The 22,289-nt window shown below is 45.0% G+C and overlaps 1 protein-coding gene across 3 annotated transcripts in view; it reads right to left on the bottom strand.

Annotated features, from left to right (window-relative positions):
* Positions 1 to 54: 54 nt before the first annotated feature.
* LOC128346726 (deoxyribonuclease-1-like 1) overlaps positions 55 to 22,289 on the bottom strand; it is a 29,360-nt gene continuing 7,125 nt past the window's right edge. For 2 of the 3 annotated variants that reach the window (XM_053300331.1, XM_053300332.1), the window contains 8 exons: positions 19,081 to 19,169; positions 17,065 to 17,151; positions 14,965 to 15,077; positions 11,587 to 11,699; positions 8,244 to 8,401; positions 7,863 to 7,959; positions 5,008 to 5,169; positions 55 to 3,690 (listed from right to left, as the gene is read on the bottom strand). In XM_053300331.1, coding sequence (XP_053156306.1) covers positions 5,035 to 5,169; positions 7,863 to 7,959; positions 8,244 to 8,401; positions 11,587 to 11,699; positions 14,965 to 15,077; positions 17,065 to 17,151; positions 19,081 to 19,169 — 792 coding nt within the window. In that variant the 3' untranslated portion in view covers positions 55 to 3,690; positions 5,008 to 5,034. The remainder of the gene's footprint in view (positions 3,691 to 5,007; positions 5,170 to 7,862; positions 7,960 to 8,243; positions 8,402 to 11,586; positions 11,700 to 14,964; positions 15,078 to 17,064; positions 17,152 to 19,080; positions 19,170 to 22,289) is intronic. The other variant, XR_008317154.1, reaches the window with a different exon arrangement.

Raw genomic sequence — 22,289 nt, forward strand, 5'->3', positions numbered from 1 at the left:
TAAATGAAGCCTTAGGGATTTTATGGAAGGAACCCCCTGTCAAAAAATAAATAAATCTTAATCTAATTCAGTCACACAACTCAGTTTTCCTTTGTTCATGTTTTTTAATGTTTCATTTACATTCTACCATTCTTTCAAGGAACTCAGGGTAATGTACATGGTCAACCCCCACTTTCCCCCCTCACAACAACCCTCAGAAGGAAGTTAGGCTGAAAGAATGACTTGCACAGAGTCACCCAGAAGACTTCATGGCTGAGCGGCAATTTGAACCTCAGTCTCCCAGAACCAAGACACCCTATAACCACTGCACCACACTGGCAGTAGAGATTGTGCAGTGGCAGTGGTGGCAGTGTTATTATTTCTATCATTATACAAGGTCTTTTTGAACAACTTTCATGAAAACCTTAAATCAAAGTGAAAGTCTTACATTTAGTGCTATCTATCTAGCCGCCTAATGGCACAGAGGGAAATGACTTGACTAGCAAGCCAAAGGTTGCTGGTTTGAATCCCCACTGGTACCTGTATTGGGCAGCAGCGATACAGGAAGATGCTGAAAGGCATCATCTCATACTGTGTGGGAGATGGCAATGGTAAACCCCTCTCTATGGTCACCAGGAGTCAACATCGACTCAATGGTACACTTTATCTTTATTTATCTATCAAATTTCTGTATGCCTGACATGTGCATCCCTAGATGGTGTACATAAGTTTCAATGCAACAAATATAAAAATGGAATAAAAAGATTAAATCAATTATGATATAAAACCAATTAAAATTAATTAAAAGCCTGAGAAAACAGGTGCATCTTAAGGGTCTTTTTAAAAACAGCCAGAGATGTTGAGTTGATATTACAGTTCCAAGCACTGAAAGATGATCTGCAGTGGGGTGGAGCAAATACAAACAGGTAAAAACTATCAGGCAGTTCACATGATTGAGAACTGGGTAGGGCAAGGGTCCTACCCAGCTTGAGGAGCTGTGTGCGCTCCAGGCTTTTGATCATATGGGAGCAAACAACTAGGTAGGAGGAGGTGGGAGTAATCATGTGAGAGAGGCGCGAGGAGGTAGGATAGCTTTACCACCTACCTTGGTAAAAGGCTGGGTACAAGAACTGGGTAGGATGGTGCCAGGAGTACGCACAGGGCCCTACCCAGTTTTTGATGGTGTAAACTGCCTTAATACTTGGACAAGACAATAAGAACTAGCCCACATCTAACACGCACAATAGCAAAGCCGAGAAAGCATATAGCAGGCTGTTTTGTAGTGGATATTGCACTTTCCAGGAACCTCACTTAAGGGCAGTTCAAACAGAGTTGTTTTGTTTTAGCAAGGCTCACACGTTAAGTGCTCCTTACACCTTACTCATTTATTCTTCCCCTCCTCCCAAAAGCTCAGGGAAGCATACAGGGTGGGTTCTCCCCACCCCACAGCCATTTAAATTCTCACAACAACTCTGTGAGGTAGGTTAGTCTGAGAGAAGGTCACCAAGTCACTGGTGAGGTGAGCTTCTTAGCTGAGTGGGGATTCGAACCTGGATTTTCCTGGTACTAGTCCAATACTCTAACCACTACTCTGCACTGCTTTTTAAAAGGTGCTTAATTTTGCCAAATCATGTCCCAAGCTTTTATGGGCAGCACTGAAAATGTAGGAGGGCACAAAGCAAGTATAGAGTATGAGGAAACCATCGAGTTCCAGCAGAAAAGCATTTCCTCCAGCTTAATCACTGCACATAAAGTTCTGATAAAGTATCCCTGGAATTTATTTCACGAAAATTCAAAGGACTCTTCCTAGCTAGAGGGGAAACTATTTAACATTGCATATTTGATTCTGTCCATTCAAAACCTGTCTCCTAATGCACCTCTTCAGCTGGCAATGAGTAATAGCTACTACATATACAATCCGCTCCTTTATATTGGACAAAATGAGTCAGCTTTGGTTGACACATAATGACAGGAGGGTCAAGAGGCTGAAATCTCTCCCTCCCACCCACATGCACACCCCCTATATAATTGTCTTGGGCAATGTTCCCTGAGCTAAGAAATACACAAAAATGTGACTTTCCATTTCCAGAATATATGCCCCATAGTGGTGTCCTTTATCATTTTCTCATGAACCCTGTTTGCTTTGCTCTTCAAGAGAATGATACATTATATGATATGTACTTTCCAAAACAGGAAGCCTACAGAGTGTGATCTATAAGTGCACTTATAGCTGAGGTGTGGAATCCACATCCACTCACCTTATCCCACTGAGAACACAGAAGAGGCAATGACTTTACACCACAGAGAGGTAGATCCAGGTTAAATGTTATAAATAGTTCTTCCTAAAAGGCAGCTCAGCAGTGGGAAGAGCTGATTGGAAAAGTTGTGAAGATCTTTTTAAAAGTTGGGAGGCATCCGTCAGGGATGCGTGAGCTATGGAATATCCAGTTTTAGAGACAATCTACCTATTCAAGGAAAGCACTTAGCACAGCCTTTTGGGAACTGCACCACTTCAGAACAGAGGTAGAGGGTTGCATGCTCTCTTGCATTAAAAAATAAAATCCTCCCCGCCACCCCACATACACAGAAAAACAGCACATAGGGGAAAAGGCTAGGCTAGATTCCTGGTATTGTCATTTTCCACGGGGTGGGAGAGTTTGACATGATGGAGCATTCCATTATGTGGTCTCCCATCTGTATTCTGAATGTTAAAGTCCCAGGAGAACCCTACCATGTTTCCCCCACTAAATGTGTAGATCTGTTCTTTTGGCAAAGAGTTGGATGATCGATTGGACCTCTTCAAATCCTATGATGCCAGAGTTCCCTCAAAACTCTTTCACTGTGACTGAGGAAAGGCACACAATTTTTCCAGCATTCAACTGATATTTGTTAATTTCTGAAGCAGGCAGGGATAAAGTCTCCAGTCAATCTCCAGGACCGGTTCTTGGAGCCCAAATACTGTAGCAGAATGTCTGAACATACATGTTAATCTTCTTTGGTTCAATGTGCCAGGAAGGGATCAAAAATCGCCTGCGGGTGAGTCAGTTGCGGAGAAAGAATCACATTCACTCCTGGCTTCAGGAGACCCTCCAGCAGCACAAATATACCAGGAATCTGTGAGTTGGATCACTTTTACTGGACGGCAGAGGCAGCAGAAAGACGTATCATAATGGCTGAGAGTGGGAACAGAGTGAAGCCCTCATGAACTAATAGGTGGCCATAGGAAAGCTCAGGCCCAATTCTGCAATATGGGGATAAAGAGGATATTAGCCTGCATTAGGCCTTGATTAATTTTCTTTGGATCTAGGAGCCAGCCCAAAAATGTAGGAGCCAGATAGTGAGCATGATAAAATGCCAGACATTGTGGAGCGGGAGGGCACATGGGCTTCTCTTTATTTCTGTTATAAGCAACACGACTGCCTGGGACAAATAAAGAGGTTGTTAAAGAACCCTACCTCTGAATATCCTGATTTAGGCTCCACAGCTCCCTGGTGTCTGGGATCTGTCAAGTCCTGGTTTACATTACAGGGTTGCTGCAAATATTGCAGAGAGGATGCATGGAAAGTGCTTTGGATTATCGAAAGTGCTATTATGGTCGGCATTCCACAGAATCCTTCACCAGGCCAATGTGTCCACAGCACAAAAAGATGAAGTGTGTCCTTGTATGACCATTTTGGCTTCATTAGTTCCTTTTTCCAAGCCAGCATGCCTCTGTAAAACATGAAATCTTAAACATCACCGAGTCAGCCTGCTTGAGGTCCTTCCAGACTAGGACTTTGCAGCATCATGCTGTCATCACCCATTACTGCTGTTGTGTAAGCTTAATCTGCCTATCTTAAACATGTATCAGCTTTGTCACACAGTTGTCTATGCCTTTTGCATTTCATGGCCATTTGGCCCCATTCTTTACGCGTGTGTGTGTGTGTGTGTGTGTGTGTGTGTGTGTGTGTGAGAGAGAAACACACCCACCCACCCACCCACCCACCCAGTGGTGTGACACACCTGATAACCTGCAACCTGCGATAATACTTCATGCAACTAACAAAATGGACTGTAGTCCAGAAAAGCTTACACTACAATATGAGACGAGAGTTGGTCTTGTGGTAGCAAGCATGAATTGTCCCCTTTGCTAAGCAGAATCTGTCCTGGTTTGCATTTGAATGGGAGACTATATGTATGAGCACTGTCATTAGGGCATGGGGCTGCTCTGGAAGAGCACCTGCATGCAGAAGGTTCCAAGGTCCTTCCCTGGCATTTCCAGATGAGGCTGAGAGAGACTCCTGCCTATAACCTTGGAGAAGCTGCTGCCAGTCTGTGTAGATAATTCTGAGATAGATGGACCAATGGTCTAACTCAGTATAAGGCAGCTTCCTATGTTCCTAATATGTACTTCAGTCTTTATCTATCTATCTATCTATCTATCTATCTATCTATCTATCTATCTATCACATTTATATACCACCCTATATAAAATCTCAGGGCAGTCTATGATTTAAACAAAGAGCAAACAGCAAACAGCAAGTAAAACCTAAAAATCACATAAAACAGATTAAAATTACCATTAAAAATAACTTTAAAACCTCATCAACTAAAAGCCTGATGAAATAGGTGTGTTTTCAAAAGTCATTTAAAAACAATCAGAGATGGGGAGATTCTGGCATCATTTGGGAGTGTATTCCAGAGCCCCAGGGCAACTCTAGAGAAGGCCGAGTTTTAGGTCGCCACCCCATTGTGAACTTTGGTTGCTATATTTGACTACCCTGTGGAGTTTGCTTAACTAAATGGACACACAAAAACTTACTCTACTTTTTTGAATGAAGGACATGCACTTTGCCTGAGGAAGCACTCTGTGGAATCTGGAAATTTTCATAATTTTTTTTAAAAAACTATTTTTTTAAAAAAATATATTTTTTAAAAAAACTATTTTTAAAAAATATATATATTTAAAAGTATGGCTTAGTCCAGTAAAAGGTATCCTCTCATCAAATTCTACATCTCTATTTCTGTGGAGCCAGCAAAGCCACTCACATCTGGATCCTCAGGATCAAAAGAGCTTCAGATGCCATACACTGAGCCAGACAGGATGGCTAAGGCCAGCAGCAAAAGCCCAGCTGGACGAGCTGGCTGGAGTCCCCAACAGGCTGCGTTCAGTTCCACCTCTACAGGATAATGATCGCTGATCTCCAAAGCCTGGAAGAGGAGAGCGAGAAAGAGAAGATGAGGGAAACAGATTGGCTTATTTCCTTTGCTCTAAACACAAGAAAGAGCTTGCCTCCACACAGCAGACTCCAATGCTTCAGTGCAAGAGGTGTTCCTAGAAAAGTCAGATACCTTTTCTCCAGGAACTCTTCTCATGACAATACTACAAAGACAGTAGCAGTGGCCAGATGACCCACAAATGGTCCCAAAACTGTGCATGTGGGAACCATCCTTGGCTGCAAACCCTGTGCTGCAAAGACACATTTGATTCCCCTGCAGAAGCAGATCCCCCTGCTAAGCGGATACGGGGCTTTAGGGACCCTTCCCTCCTCCACACCTATCGGAAGCAGGATAAATTATGCGAAATAATGAAAAGTGCACAATTATACAGGATAAGATAAATCACAAACCTTTGCTAATGTAAACAGCAGGGATGGTCCCATAACGAAGCAAATTGGGGCACTTGCCTTAGGCAGTGGATTATTGGGGGTGGCATAAGTGCAACATCTGTCTGCCCCTGTTGCCTTGTGTGGATTTGAAAGGAAGGAGGTGGATGGAGCAGAAGAAGTGGAGGAGAGGAGATTAGTGGGGAGACAACTCTCGCACACCACTCTCTTCTTTCCTCTCCTTTCTTCCACTTCCATGCCATACCCTTGTTCCTTTTCAAATTTGAACAAGGCAATAATGTGACAGGCACTCTCTGGTGGCAAGGGGTTGGCCTTTGGCACCCTGTCTCAGGTGCCCAAAGATCTTGGGCCACCCTGATAAACAGCTCAAATAATTCTGTTTTTCTTGACTCAGAATATGAATTCCCTAGGAACAGAATGCTGACTTTCTTAAGTCAGTGTCTACATTGCCCTGACCATAATACCTACTCATGTTGTACATTTGTATGGATATGAACATAGGAAGCTGCCATATACTGAGTCAGACCATTGGTCTATCTAGCTCTGTATTGTCTACACAGACTGGCAGCGGCCTCTCCAAGGTTTCAGGCAGGGGTCTCTCTCAGCCCTATATTGGAGAAGCCATGAAGGGAACGTGGGACCTTCTGCTCTTCCCAGAGCAGCTCCATCCCCTAAGGGGAATATTTTACAGTGCTCACACATCAAGTCTCCCTTTCATATCCAACCAGGGTGGACCCTGCTTAGCTATGGGGACAAGACATGCTTGCTACCACAAGACCAGCTCCTGTGGATCATGACAAGTGTGTTGTCTAATTGCTGTGAGTGTATCTGTTCCTATGGTTTTGCCTGAACTGGCTTGGGGTGGGAGTCAGGAACGTCACACAAAAGAGCCTTAATATTCTCCAGCAACTGGATATTTCCTGAATGGGCAATTCTCCTGCAGGGATGGCATTTGAGATGAGTGCTAGGCAGAGTGTCTGTGTGAGAAACAGCAGTCTGCAACTGGAATTGACAGAGGGACCGAAAAAGCTGTGAGCTGGCTGAAGGCACCTTTGGGGTGCATGTGGTCTCTCTTTGGGGATCTGATGCAGGATTCATGGATCTACTGCTTTATAGGAGTGCCTGCTTGCATCTACTTATGCCCTTGTATATTTGCAAATAAAATAAATATTCCAATAGATCTCTGCAGTCTCCAGTGATCCCTCAGAGGAAAGCTAAACCAAGTAGTACCCTTAGTTACCACTGTGCAGGAAACATGGATCACAATACTTTGACCTGATCTCTTTCTGAGGTATTTATCATTTATTTAAAAAATTTATACTCCGCCCCTCCAGTGCACTACTGCTCGGGGCGGCTTACAACAATGAGATAGACACAGATACAAGTAATAAAGCTAAAAAAATTTAAAAGTCAGATTAAAAACAATTATTAGGTTCAAATTAAAACTGAAAATTATAAAAAGCTAAAGAAGCCAATGAACCTACCAGATATAACAAAATAAAGATGGAGCATTAAAAAGCCTCCTTAAAAAGGTATGTTTTAAGGTGTTTTTTAAAAAACACTGAGGGAGGGAGCAGGGCAAAGCTCATCAGGGAGGGAGGTATCTCAATGTTATCTGGCCAGAGCAGGGGCATAGCAAGGTTGGAGTGGGCCCAGAGACAAGATTTTAAAATGCCCCCCCCCCACTGAAGCTCAGCTCAAATTAGGCTGCTTTGTAAATTGTGGACGATGCAAATCATTTAATGGTACTAGAGAAAGACATGCTGTTCGGGTAGCTCCAGGTCTTAACACTCACATCAGTTTCGGAGGATGAACACAACTGAAGGAAGCCCAGGCGGGTGCGCAGCTGGGGGAGTCAGTCATGTGATTTGCCTCTGGGGGTCCCTCAAGGCAGTGGGTGTGGGCCCCCAGACAACTGTCTCCCCTTGCCCGATTATAGGTACGCCTCTGGGCCTGAGAGACAGCAAATAAGGGAGGGGACCGGAAACAGGCATCACTTTGTGACCTCTTTAAGCAATACGTTGCCAACTGAGACAGTGCTGATCACCTGATTCCCAGGACCAAGAAGATTCTGGCCTGCGATGTTAGAATTCTGAATCAAACTTCCTGTGGTGCACTCCTTCAGTCCGCAGCGCAGGGAACAAGTGCCTGACCCATAAGACTCCTGCTGGACTTCAGCACTAAATTAACCGCATATGTTTCACCTTTCTTGAAGGAAGGATATTATATACACATATTAGAAGTAATCCCTGCTTCCAAGCAGGAACTCCCTGGTACCTCTGCCTCGGAGAGTCCAAATTCCTTGGGGAAGTCAAATGGCTGAGCTGATCCTGGCACAACTGCACTGAAGCAACGTTCACCATGCACCACGATTCTGTTTGGGGTGAGGGAAAAGGAGAGATTAGGAAAGCAGACTTGGGGAGGTCAGTGGTAGACCACGTTTTGCATACAGAAAGTCCCAGATTATATCCCAGCAATCTCTAGGGAGGACGGGGAAAGATCCTGGTATAAAACTCTGGAAAGCTGCTGCCAGGCCGTGTCAACAGTACTGAACCAAACCAAAGGCACCAAGAATCTGACTCAGCCAAAGGCAGCTTCACATGTTTTTCATTGGATTATGCAAACTTCCACCCAAGTCCAGGTCCCTGGATCACACACCTGTCATAGGCACAGCGGGTATTTTCTCGAACAGTAGTGTCCGCTTTATCACCGATAAGCCAATGGAAGCCAGGCTTCTGGCGCAGACGGATTTGTCCCCAACGCTTCTTTGCCACGTAGCCACAATCCGCATTGAAGTCACCCAGGAACATCATGTCCTGTAACAAAGGCGGAGAGGAAAACCATCAAATCTCCTAGAGCATTTAAGGAAGCAAAAGGATCAGTGGATTTTGTTGTTGTTGTTTGCTTGTTTATTGAAAATATTTATACCCCACCCCTTCAGTACACTACTGTTCGGGGCGAGTGATATAAGCAAGTGATATTACAGCAAGTGATATAAGAAAGCTAGGTCAGTGGCCTATAGTAGTCAGCTCCTCATCTGGAAATGGTGCTTATACTTAATAAACTGATAAGCCACTTTTTGTAGTATTCAAAACACTTCATCGGCATTTATATTGCTGTTGTCCTTACAACAGCCTTGCCATTTAAAGGTAAAATGTGCCATCAAGTTGGTGTCGACTCCTGGTGCCCACAGAGCCCTGTGGTTGTCTTTGGTAGAATACAGGAGGGCTTTACCATTGCCATCTCCCGCACTGTATGAGATGATGCCTTTCAGCATCTTCCTATATCGCTGTTGCCCGATCTAGGTGTTTCCCATAGTTTGGGAAACATACCAGTGGGGATTCGAACCGGCAACTTCTGGCTTGCTATTCAAGTCATTTCCCCACTGTGCCATTAGGTGGCTTCTGGCCACTTAGGCCAATATTATTATCCTCATATTGCAGATGGAAGAGGTGAGCTCAGAGGGTGGCTTATCAAAAGCCAGCTAGAGGCTTCGTGGGAAAGGTGAGATTTGAATCAGGAATATGAATACAAATACGGTGAATATCTATATACCGCTATTTTAACAAAAGTTCCCAAAGTGGTTTACAGCAATATAAATAACTCAATCATTATAAGAATATATTTATAAAGTGCCCCAAACCATTAGGTCAGGGGTGGGCAGTTAAGGTTCTCCAGCTGTTGTTGGCCTACAATTCCCATCATTCCCAGATGCAATACATTGTGGCTGGGGATGATGGGAGTTATAGTTCAACAATGGCTAGGGAGCCTCAGTTTGGCCATCCTTGCACTAGGCAATGTGCAAAGATTAAAAACATGGCAGGTGTATTATCTAATTAGAACTCCCTGTTCCATGATCTCATCACTATGCTACAGCAGCCCCAAAATGCTCCAAGGGCAAGACTCACTCCAAAGGTGAACAGCAGCCACCCCTCTTCCTATTTAATTGTTCTCCTTCATTCCATCTTTGATCCTCTCCCCTTCCTGCCGCACCTGCTGAAGAGCTAAATTTGAGTCTTGCTGGCCACAACCGATGAGGGAGAAAGGATAAAAGCATGGGGCAAAAGGCACCGTGGCCACAGATTTACGAGTGCTGTGGAACATTTCAGATGTCTTTACACAGGTATATGTCTTTATGTAAATTTGTTTGTTTGTTTGTTTTATTTACTTACTTATTGTATTTCTATACCGCCTGATATAGAAATCTCCAGGTGGTGTACGAATTAAAACATAAAACAATATAAAACTGTTAAAAGTCATCAGATTTAAAAAATCAATAAATAAAAACACATTAAAATTTAGATTTCAATTAAAAGCCTGGGAAAACAGGCACGTCTTCAGGGTCCTCCTAAAAGCAAACAGAGAAGGAGATGCTCTTATTTCAGCATTCCAAAGCTCTGGGGCAGCCACAGAAAAGGCCTGGTCCCGAGTCGCCACCAAACAAATCTGTGGAAACCATAACCAGAGCTCTCCAGATGATCTTAATAGGTGACAGGGTTTGTGACAGAGAAGGCACTCTCTTAAGTATCCTGAACCCAAGCCATTAAGGGCTTTATAGGTAATACTCAGCACTTTGTATTTCGTTCAAAAACTTATCAGCCGCCATAGGTAAATGATTGTACCTGTGTCCATTTTAAAAGTGAACCTATATAGGCCCTTCAAATGCATAGTACATATAGGAAGTGTACTGTTGTACCTGCGTTCAACATAATATGTGAATAACTGGACCTGTGTACAGATTTGTGCCTGTGTATGCTGTACACTCATTGTAGGAATGTTCAACATAAAGTCTGAATAGGGCTTATATGTCTCCAGGTGAGGACTTGTACGTTGCCTGTTCACACCATTGGGCAATCTCTCCCTACAACAGCGAAGGGCACAAATGTAGCTGCTCCCCACTCCACCTCATCTTACTTCAAATGGTACGGGAAATGGCAACGGCAAACAGTTCCTGGTCGTTGCCAGAGAGAGTGCCTTCTGGTTTCGGGAAGGCTATGCCGACATTGGGTATGTCATCCAAAACTGCCTAAGTCAGCATGTTCTACCCCACTTGCAGTTCTAAACCCAACATCTGTAACCAAGATTTGAAGTTAGATGATAGATAAACTTTGTTACAGTCTTTGACCAGTACAGAAGCATGAAGAAAGGAACATATCCATGCAACATATCCATGCAACAATATAGCAACAACATGGTCTTACTAATATACAGTAACATAGTAAATTATCCCACTATTTTAGTCATTAGGTGTTGCTGTATATTCATTGCTGTTAAGCAGAACTTAGCCATGTTATAAGTAATATTGGCTTGGTGGTCTGACAAGAGAAATGAGATATATACTTCATCTTTGCCTGGTGGTATGTCCTTAAATGGGTAAAATTAATGACTCATGCGAGTCCCTATTAAAATTGCAATATAATAAAACATAATCCACATCCTCCATGGCCTGTGTCTCACATGGGCAGTAGCATTCAGGATAAGAAATCCTACCATATCTGCCATATAAAACTGCCGAGAGCAATATGTCAAAGCGAGCCAGCGCAAATGCTCTACGGTACTTCGGGGTAATTAGAGCTTGCCAATAATCAGCTGGCTTAGTACTAAAGGCAAATCTCCGTATTTTAAGTTGTTTGGGGGCCCTACTTATCTCCTGTTGCCATTCCACATCTAATATGATTTGAAGATTTCAAGTTGGATTCAGACGGGTCCGGAACTGCAAAATGGGCGGAACGTGCTGACATCGGTTGACCAATGTCGGCATAGCGCCCCCAACGCCAGAAATCGGGCTTGCTGACTATGAGTGGGAACCAGCAGCTCACAGTTCCCACCGTGTTGCCCTACCGGTGGTTAAGAACAAACATGATTATGGTTGGGGCATGACATGATTCCAGCAGTAAAGCAGCAAGAAATTAGATACATTGTAAGATAGCAAAACCGAAACCCAACCCAACCCAACCCCCTTCAGTTCCAGTTCCCCAATGCTTGCAAGCCACACACATACCTCTGTGCGCCAGCGGGCCTGTATGTCCAGGGAAACATCATAGAGGGCATCAATCTCACTTTCTGCTTTTGAAGGCATCGTATGCTGTGGGATCAACACCAGCTCTGGGAGTTCTTGAGGGAGTGGAAATGGAGAAAATAACTATCAGCGAGGGAAGAAAATATAAACCACACACACAGCATCCCCCATGCACATTTCAAGTTTAAAGGACTTTCTGTACTTTATTTTAGGGTCCAGCAAGATATGAAGCAGAAGCTCAGTGAGCAAGATCATGACAGCAGGTCCTGGCCCCTGATCTGTGTTGGAAGTTAAAGGGTGTTTGCGCTGTCTCTTGTCTCAGACAGTGGAGGACAGACTAGTGAGTCAGAGGGCTAGTGGATCAAGAAATTGGTCATCCCTTCTCCACTGCTCTGACACTATCCCTTTGAAATGTAGATTGCTACTCTTAGGGATCAATTTCCTTTCTCTCTCTCTTCCCTACCTGGCCTCCTACCTTGCAAGCCTCTCTCCCTGCACCATATGTGCAGAGAAGATGCAGAATCCATCTGCATCCAGCTAGATAGATAGATTAGAGATCCTAACTCCTCACTTTCCTATCTAGAATGGAGTTCCTTAATAAATGCCTTATATATTGACTTGAAACTATGAATTTGCTCCATGTTACTTTACTCTCAGCATACACGCATGCCTAACTAAATCCGCTGTGTTGTGCCTCTGTGCACTCTGCTATAATGAGAAAGGGATTCTCTCACCACAGAGAATTTCCAACAATCTGTGTGTATTGGCTTGGATGTCTACCTGAAATCACCACATGGGCAACTGGGAGCCCTGGGAAAGCAGGGTGGCCAGTCAGAGGGAGAGAGCTCTACAAGCATCAAATGGTCCATGCATTGACTTCCTGCAGACTGTCAAATGAATGCATGGAGACCCCCTGTCTATATGCATATTCACTCACCCTGGGTAGGTCATGGTTGATATAGATGTTAAACATCCGTCAAAGCACCGCAGATGGAGCTTTCCCAACACCAGCTCTCTGCTTCTATGCAATGCTTGCCACAAGAGGTAGCTGATGTGTTAAGCTACTACGAGTCACTGCAGGGGCATAGCGAGGGGAGAGTGGGCCTCTGTTCACATCGTTTACATGGGCAGCCTCCCCACTTGTGGTGGTGCCCCCGTGGTGGCGCACATGCACACACACCTTGGAGAAGCTGCTGCCAGTCTGTGAAGGCAATACTGAGCTAGATAGACCAATGGTCTGACTCAGTATATGGCAGCTTCCTATGTTCCTATGTTCCACACATGCACACACACCCCACTCACTCCCCGCCATGTTTACCTCCCCCGAATGGGGGGGGGGGATAGAAGGAGCCTGGCTGATAGAAGGAGAATGGGCTGCCTGGGAGCTGGGCAAGTAGCCAAAAGGAGGCAGCGGTGGTGGCAGCCGGAGCTCTGGCCAGGGGGAGCGGGGGAAGATCAGCAGCTTCTCCCAGATGCTTCCGGGCACAGGCATGACAGGTTCTTTGAAGCCATCTGCCGCCCTATTATAGCTCCCCCCTGAGTCACTGAGAGATAGTTCACTAGATGAAGTATATGCATGTGTCTTTGGTAGAATACAGGAGGGGTTTACCATTGCCATTTCCCACGCAGTATGAGATGATGCCTTTCAACATCCTATATCGCTGCTGCCCGATATAGTACCAGCAGGGATTCGAACCGGCAACCTTCTGCTTGTTAGTCAAGCATTTGCCAGCTGCTCGTAAGACTCTCCATAGATGGAAGCGCCACACTTCTTCTGAAGTAGCCAGAACAACCCTTCTCCCTGTCCAATACTGCTCTTTCCTTCAAGTTATGATGCACCCTTATCTCATTTTATTCTCACCGCCCTGAGAATAGCGTCGTTCTCACATGTCTACTTCCAACACTTGATCTACCTCCATTGGTTGAACCTATTCTCACGACCAGGGGAAATCGGGCGAAGGGAGCCTGGCCCGATTTCCCCTGGTTGTCTGCTGCCACGGAAGCCACGCGGCTCCTGCCAGCAAACCTCAAAAACCACCCCTCCCCTTAAACGGAATTAGTGGAGCGAGCGCTCAGCTAACCCCGTTTTGTTGATCGGTTGCTGCCGTGGCAACACATGAAGAGACCCCCGCTGGGAGGCTGGAACTGTTGGAAGTTAAAGGACTTTGTGCTGTCTCTTTGCCTCAGACAGTGGAGGACAGACTAGTAAGTCAGAGGGCTAGAAGGTCAAGACATTGGTCATCACTTCTCCACTGCTCTGATGCTATCCCTTTGAAATGTAGATTGCTACTCTTAGGGGATTCAACTTCCTCCTTCCTCTCTCTCTTCCCGACCTGGCCTCCTACCTTGCAACATGGCAAGCCTCTCTCCCTGCACCATATGTGCAGAGAGGATGCAGAATCCATCTGCATCCAGCTAGATAGATAGATTAGAGATCCTAACTCCTCACTTTCCTATCTAGAATGGAGTTCCTTAATAAATGCCTTTTATATTGATTTGAAACTATGAACTGGCTCCAAGTTACTTTAGTCTCAGCACACACGCATGCTTAACTAAACTACCGCTGTGTTGTGCCTCTGTGCACTCTGCTATATTGAGAAAGAGATTCTCTCACCACAGAGAATTTCCAACAGAAACAAGCCTCCCAGCCCCGAGGGGTCTCTCCAGCATTCCCCGCACACTTGCATGGGTCATCCAGGAACTTCCGGGGGGCCAGCTGGCCCCAATCCCTGCTGCCCTTGCTGGCTCTGTGACAGAGCTGGCAGTCATGTGGGCAGCCGATCCGGCAGCCCAGGGATGGCGCTCTCCCTGCACTACCCTGAACCCTCGCTTCTGTGAAGCACCTCGTTATCTGCCTTCCGTCATGCAGACCTGGTGAATAAAGGTTAGCACCAAAGGGGGGCATCTACAGATAGTTTTAGAACATGCATTCGGCAAGGGCGTCCACAGGCCTTTTTCAAGGGGGTGGGGCAAAGCCAGCAATCCAATACCCCCCTCCTTCGAAGTATGCCCCATAGAACTGGCTCACTCCGGGGGAGGGCAACTGCCCCCTCTTCCCTCTGCCCCTGGACACCTATGGCTGTAGGTAAGGAAGTGGTGTTTTTGTGTGTGTGTGTTTTTGTTACTCAGGGCTCAAACCATCCACAAGGCAATTATTCATCACAATACTGAAACTGAAGAAAGAGGAACCTGAATAGACCGTATCCAAGATAAAAGAGCCTTGTGGTGGTATGAGTTTGTTCCCTGAGCTACTGGGTACAGGATTAGGTACCTTGTAGCTAGAGAGGGTTATTGTAGTTGCTAGAAGCTCTGTTCTGGAGCTCTGTTCTGAACCTGTGTTCCCTCTAGAGGCTCCCTCACCTTTGATTGGCACACTGAAGCGGGCGATGAAAGGCTCACGAGCAAAGACATCAGGACGGTCTGGATGATTGTCCTTATATATGTACGAGTCCAGAATCCGTATCTTTTGGTTCCTAAAGGGAGGGAAGACACAGATGAGCCGTGGAAGGTCTAGTCCCAGGGAGGAAGTGACAATGGAGCACTATTGTGTTTTTACTCCCCATGCTCCAATTCTTAGGAGAGAGATGATTATCTTTGTATACTCTCAGTTTCCTGTCTGAGTTGCTCATGCAGGACAGGACAACAACTAATCTCTTCCTGAAACATCAGTCGAATGCAGGGGCATAGCAAGGTTGGAGTGGGCCCAGAGACAAGATTTTAATATCCCCCCCGCCCGAAGCTCAGCTCATGAAGTAAATAAATCTTAAATGAGGCTGAATAGTGGTAACTATATATGTATATGTATATGTATATGTATATGTATATGTATATGTATATGTATATGTATATGTATATGTATATGTATATGTATATATATACTATGTGCCACAATAGAACATCATCCTAAATTATTTTTTAAAAGGTTTTGTACATTGTGGATGATGCAAGTCATTTAACAGTACTAGAGAAAGACATGCTGTTCTGGTAGCTCCAGGTCTTAACACTCGCATCAGTTTCGGAGGATGAATACAACTGAAGGAAGCCCGGGCGGGTGCGTGGCTAGAGGAGTCAGTCATGTGACTTGCCTCTGCCCCCCCCCAAGGCAGTGGGCCCCTAGACAAATGTCTCCCCTTGCCCTATTATAGTTGCGCCCCTGGTCGAATGTTATTCTGCTGAGGCACCCATGAGCTCAAACTTCATCTCATCATCTCATGTGCCCATCTTCCAGTAAGGTCATGGGGATCACACAGCATTTATGTGCAGGCATGCATAGTGGGGAAATGCTTGACTAACAAGCAGAAGGTTGCCGGTTCGAATCCCCGCTGGTACTATATCGGGCAGCAGCGATATAGGATGTTGAAAGGCATCATCTCATACTGCGTGGGAGAAGGCAATGGTCAACCCCTCCTGTATTCTACCAAAGACAACCACAGGGCTCTGTGGGCGCCAGGAGTCAAAATCGACTTGACAGCACACTTCACCTTTATGACTAGTCTGGATGCTGCCCACAGCTTTGCTTTCATTTCTACTTACACCAGTGTGTCAGCATGATACACCAACCATGTTCAACTGGTACAAACCAGAAACAGGCTGATGATGGCCCTAGAGAACTGCTATAGTGTAGTGGCTACAGATGTGTGCTGTGTTGGGAGGTCTCTAAACTTCACATCTCCGTCATAAACTCACTAGTGGCCTTAGGCAAGGGATGTTGATACATAGTATGCCCCACATTTAGCAGGGGAAGAAGGTAGTGTAGTGACAAAAAAGGGGGGATTAAAATGGAACCAAGTGTGATGGGGATACGGAGTTTTAAAGGCCTTTAAAAGTGCAATATACATTATAGACAGTCCCGAAGCCTCTATGATTTTAGCTTTAATCCACATAACTATAGTAAGGCAACAGCAATACTAGCTTACTTTAGAGGGTCTTTGAAGGATTACTTAGTCTTATACTTTAAAAAAAATGTGGCATAGGATGTGGCAAAAGCCCTTTACATTGGCATGTGTGTCTCCACTGTGACTGTGATGCTGGCGTAACTGCATTTTAAGATTAAAGTGTGCCGTCAAGTCGGTGTTGACTCCTGGCGACCACAGAGCCCTGTGGTTGTCTTTGGTAGAATACAGGAAGGGTTTACCATTGCCTCCTCCCGCGCAGGATGAGATGATGCCTTTCAGCCTCAGTCCAATAATGTGTTTACTACGAATACTAAAAAGTACAAGATAAGTGTTTATCTGACAGCTTTTAAAAGGACTAAGACACATTTATTCATCCAGGCTTTTAATTAGATTTACAGAATCTGTCATTGTGTTAATGTTTATTTTTTTCAAATTTTAATTTTTGTTTTAATTGTAAACTGCCCAGAGATGTGGCTTTTAAGTGGTACAGTATATAAATAAGATGAATGAATGAATTAATGATCTTATTAACAACTAAACATGTGGACAAAGTGCAGGCACTCACCTGTATATGAAGACATAGCGTTCTTGGTAGTTGCCCCGACCCAGTAGAGGGCTAGTGAGGTTGTGATAGGGGCCAGAGCCATCAAACCTGACAGAAGAGATAATTGAAGTGAATTCAAGGATGTTTTATTTTCAAAGAAAATTATACATGGATACAAGGAGATTTTTCACCCTAATGTACCAGCCAGGATTGGATGAGCAGAGAAAGAGGCCCCTTGGAAGGCACAGTGGGGGCTTAAACTGGGAGCCATGTGCATCCTGCTTCATCCAGAGCTGATGGCTAAAAGAGGGACCTTCAGGAAATTCAAACCAGGACACTCACCACAACCCATGTGCCTCCTATAACGTTCCCTGATCATCTGCTTTCCCTCAGTATGGAAACCTGTTCTTGAGGGAAAACACGAGACTGTGCAACCCACACCCTACACCACCACTGGTGGTGTAGGTGGTCCTACTGGTGGTGTAGGTGGTCCACCAGCCCCAGATACTTGCCAGCCCTTGGACTTTAACCCTTGATGCTAACCTTCCAGCCAGGGGTGTAGCTAGGGAAGAGAGGGCCGTGACCACCCCTCTCTCCGGTGGCGCCTCGGAGTGAGAGAGATAATGAAGAATATAGGGAGGGGTGGAACTGGGGGAGGGGGCGGGTTCTTTGAACCCATTTGCTCAATCTACACCCCTGCATCCAGCTCAGATCTCATGTCTGGTAGGGAGCTGCATATTTTGGCCTGATTCACACAGTCATTCAAAACTAGGTTTAATGTGGATTACCAGCCCTAACATGTTTGTGTGAACTCATGAGTGTGAACTCATCATGCCAAGGTGGTTTATGGTTCGAGATGAAGCTGAGGTTCCTGCCATGGCATGGGTTCACACAACCACACAAATGTCAGTAACTCACATTACACCTAGTTTTTAATGGTTTTATAAACCAGGCCTTTGTATCCTACTAATAACAGTAAATAGTGTTTGTTTGTTTAGCACATTTTTATACTGCCCCATATGTAAATCTCTGGACAGTTCACAATCTAAAATCTTTTCCTCATGATCCCCATCTTCTTCCTCAAGATCTCCATCACCCACATCTGGAGAGGTCCGTCTGCAGTTGCCACCAGCTTGTCTGGTGGCCATGAAGGGATGGGCCTTCTCTGTTGCTGCCCCAAGACTCTGGAATGTACTCCCTGTTAAGATAAGAGCCTCCCTATCTCTGAAAACCTTTTTAAAGTCCCTAAAGACTTATCTTTTAATCCAAGCCTTTTAATTTAACTGTGTTTTAAATTGTTTAAGGTTTTTACTTTTGTGTTTTAACTTCTTGTAAACCATCCCAGGTCGTAAGTTTGGGGCGATATACAAGTTTGATAGATAGATAGATAGATAGATAGATAGATAGATAGATAGAATAAAACATTAATTTAAACAATTTAAAATGCAAAATTTTAATGTATCCTCTATTCTTCGCCACACAACCTTAGACCTCTTCTCCTTCCACCCAGAATTCAGCCACGCCATGATAATAGCAATAGCAATAGCACTTACATTTATATACCGCTCTATAGCCGGAGCTCTCTAAGCGGTTTACAATGATTTAGCATATTGCCCCCAACATTCTGGGTACTCATGATAAGGCAAGGCAGCATATTTTCAGTGCCATTACAGGTGGATGACAGACAAACTGATCCTGGCACAAGCTATTTGGCAATTCTCCTGCACTGCAAGCCCTCAGATCAAGAGGATTGCTTGTCTTATGCTGCTCTCATTCATCTGAATGAGGATTGAAGAAGGTACGTTCCTGGTGGATTGTGCCCAGTGTAACTTGGAGAGCGGGAGGCTTGCCATCTCAGGCACCAAAATGTCTGGGCAAGTCCTGTTCTCCTCATTCTCCCCGTCCAATCTCCCTCTCATCTGTGTCCTTCCCAGTTCATACTCCTTCCAAATGTCTTGTCATCCCTCACACCAACATCCTGTGCTGTCCCTATTTATACCTGTCTGATTGTCCTTCTCTTGCATTAATCCTACTCACCTATTCAGGGTTGTCATTAAGGCAGTCACTGCCTTTCCCTTTGCATCCATCACCTCTTGTAGGACAGAAATATCGCAGCGAGACAGAATCTGTAGAGTGTGGCCAGAGAAGCACATTAGCCTATGTTTGCTTGGGTCAGTTTCACTGCCTCAGGATTTACCTCAGCATGCCACACATCTACTGGCCTTTTTGCTACCACTGGATTTATCAACACATTATCGCTGCAGACTGGGTGACTTTGGGCCAGTCACCTCTCTCTCAGCCTAACCTACTTCACAGGGTTGTTGTGAGGAGAAACTCAAATATGTAGTACACCGCTCTGGGCTCCTTGGAGGAAGAGCGGGATATAAATGTAAAAATAAACAAATAAATAATCTTAGAAAACACTTAACGCCAAACAGCTAAAAAATGGTAGCAGCATTTTATATGCAGAAGCAGTAAGCAGGAAAGAGGTGCTGAACTCTTCCTCTGCCCCCTAATTCCCTTCCCTTAGCTCCCTGCAGCTGCTTTCCTTCTTGCTGATCTCCAACGTGATAAATAATACACATTCTGTGCCACAAGAAAAGTTATGTTTGCAATTTATATACAAGTTACAAATTTATTTTGTTGCAAACAACTACATTAAAAGGCAGCCAGTAGTCTAGCTCAACATATCCAACAATAATTTAAAAAATCCAAACTCAAACTGGAACCCAAAGCATGTATTTCCATGTACTTGTTCCACCGATACTATGTTTTGCTTCCCATAACCATGTGCAAAGAGCCATTCAGGGCCTTAACACTCTGCTGCTTTGCTCACGGATTTTGTGAGCAGCTCCAAAAGGATCTCTCCAAACTGGGGGAGTGGACGACAAAATGGCAAATGCAGTTCAATTTTAGCAAGTCTAGAGTGATGCACATTGGGACGAAAACCCCCAACTTCAAGTATATGCTGATGGGATCTGAGCTGTCGGTGACGGACCAGGAGAGGGTTCTTGGGGTCGTGGTGGACAGCTCGTTGAAAGTGTCGACTCAATGTGCAGCAGCTGTGAAAAAGGCCAATTCCATGCTAGGGATCATTAGGAAGGGGATTGAAAATAAAACGGCTAATATTATAATGCCCTTATACAAAACTATGGTGCGATCACACTTGGAGTACTGCGTACAATTCTGGTCACCACATCTTAAAAAGGGCATTGTTGAACTGGAGAAGGTACAGAAGAGGGCAACCAAGATAATCAGGGGCCTAGAGCACATGAGGCAAGACTACAACACCTGGGGCTTTTCAGTTTAGAAAAAAGATGACTATGGGGAGACATGATAGAGGTCTATAAAATCATGCATGGTGTGGAGAAAGTGGAGAGAGAGAAATTCTTTTCCCTCTCACACAACACTAGAACCAGGGGTCACTCAATGAAACTGATTGCCAGGAGGTCTAGGACCAACAAACGAAAATACTTTTTCACACAACGCATGATCCACTTGTGGAACTCTCTGCCACAGGATGTGGTGACAGCCAACAACCTGGATGGCTTTAAGAGGGGTTTGGATGACTTCATGGAGTAGAGGTCTATCAATGGCTACTAGTCGGAGGGCTGTGGGCTACCTCCAGCCTCAAAAGCAGGATGCCTCTGAGTACCAGTTGCGGGGAAGTAATGGCAGGAGAGAAGGCACGCCCTCAACTCCTGTCTGTGGCTTCCAGCAGCATCTGGTGGGCCACTGTGCAAAACAGGATGCTGGACTAGATAGGCCTTGGGCCTGATCCAGCAGGGCTGTTCTTATGACTTGATGTGTGAGCAGTGTCAGATATTACCCCTCAGGGGATGGAGCCGCTCTGGGAAGAGCAGAAGGTCCCACATTCCCTTCCTGGCTTCTCCAATATAGGGCTGAGAGAGACCCCTGCCTGAAACCTTGGAGAGGCCGCTGCCAGTCTGTGTAGACAATACAGAGCTAGATAGACCAATGGTCTGACTCAGTATATGGCAGCTTCCTATGTTCATATCCATACAAATGTACAACATGAGTAGGTATTATGGTCAGGGCAATGTAGACACTGACTTAAGAAAGTCAGCATTCTGTTCCTAGGGAATTCATATTCTGAGTCAAGAAAAACAGAATTATTTGAGCTGTTTATCAGGGTGGCCCAAGATCTTTGGGCACCTGAGACAGGGTGCCAAAGGCCAACCCCTTGCCACCAGAGAGTGCCTGTCACATTATTGCCTTGTTCAAATTTGAAAAGGAACAAGGGTATGGCATGGAAGTGGAAGAAAGGAGAGGAAAGAAGAGAGTGGTGTGCGAGAGTTGTCTCCCCACTAATCTCCTCTCCTCCACTTCTTCTGCTCCATCCACCTCCTTCCTTTCAAATCCACACAAGGCAACAGGGGCAGACAGATGTTGCACTTATGCCACCCCCAATAATCCACTGCCTAAGGCAAGTGCCCCAATTTGCTTCGTTATGGGACCATCCCTGCTGTTTACATTAGCAAAGGTTTGTGATTTATCTTATCCTGTATAATTGTGCACTTTTCATTATTTCGCATAATTTATCCTGCTTCCGATAGGTGTGGAGGAGGGAAGGGCCCCTAAAGCCCCGTATCCGCTTAGCAGGGGGAGCTGCTTCTGCAGGGGAATCAAATGTGTCTTTGCAGCACAGGGTTTGCAGCCAAGGATGGTTCCCACATGCACAGTTTTGGGACCATTTGTGGGTCATCTGGTCACTGCTACTGTCTTTGTAGTATTGTCATGAGAAGAGTTCCTGGAGAAAAGGTATCTGACTTTTCTAGGAACACCTCTTGCACTGAAGCATTGGAGTCTGCTGTATGGAGGCAAGCTCTTTCTTGTGTTTAGAGCAAAGGAAATAAGCCAATCTGTTTCCCTCATCTTCTCTTTCTCGCTCTCCTCTTCCAGGCTTTGGAGATCAGCGATCATTATCCTGTAGAGGTGGAACTGAACGCAGCCTGTTGGGGACTCCAGCCAGCTAGTCCAGCTGGGCTTTTGCTGCTGGCCTTAGCCATCCTGTCTGGCTCAGGGTATGGCATCTGAAGCTCTTTGGATCCTGAGGATCCAGATGTGAGTGGCTTTGCTGGCTCCACAGTAATAGAGATGTAGAATTTGATGAGAGGATACCTTTTACTGGACTAAGCCATACTTTAAAATATATATATTTTAAAATATGTTTTTTAAAAAAAATTATGAAAATTTCCAGATTCCACAGAGTGCTTCCTCAGGCA

The sequence above is a fragment of the Hemicordylus capensis genome, chromosome 2 (genome assembly GCF_027244095.1).
Source record: "Hemicordylus capensis ecotype Gifberg chromosome 2, rHemCap1.1.pri, whole genome shotgun sequence".
Lineage (NCBI taxonomy): Eukaryota > Metazoa > Chordata > Lepidosauria > Squamata > Cordylidae > Hemicordylus > Hemicordylus capensis.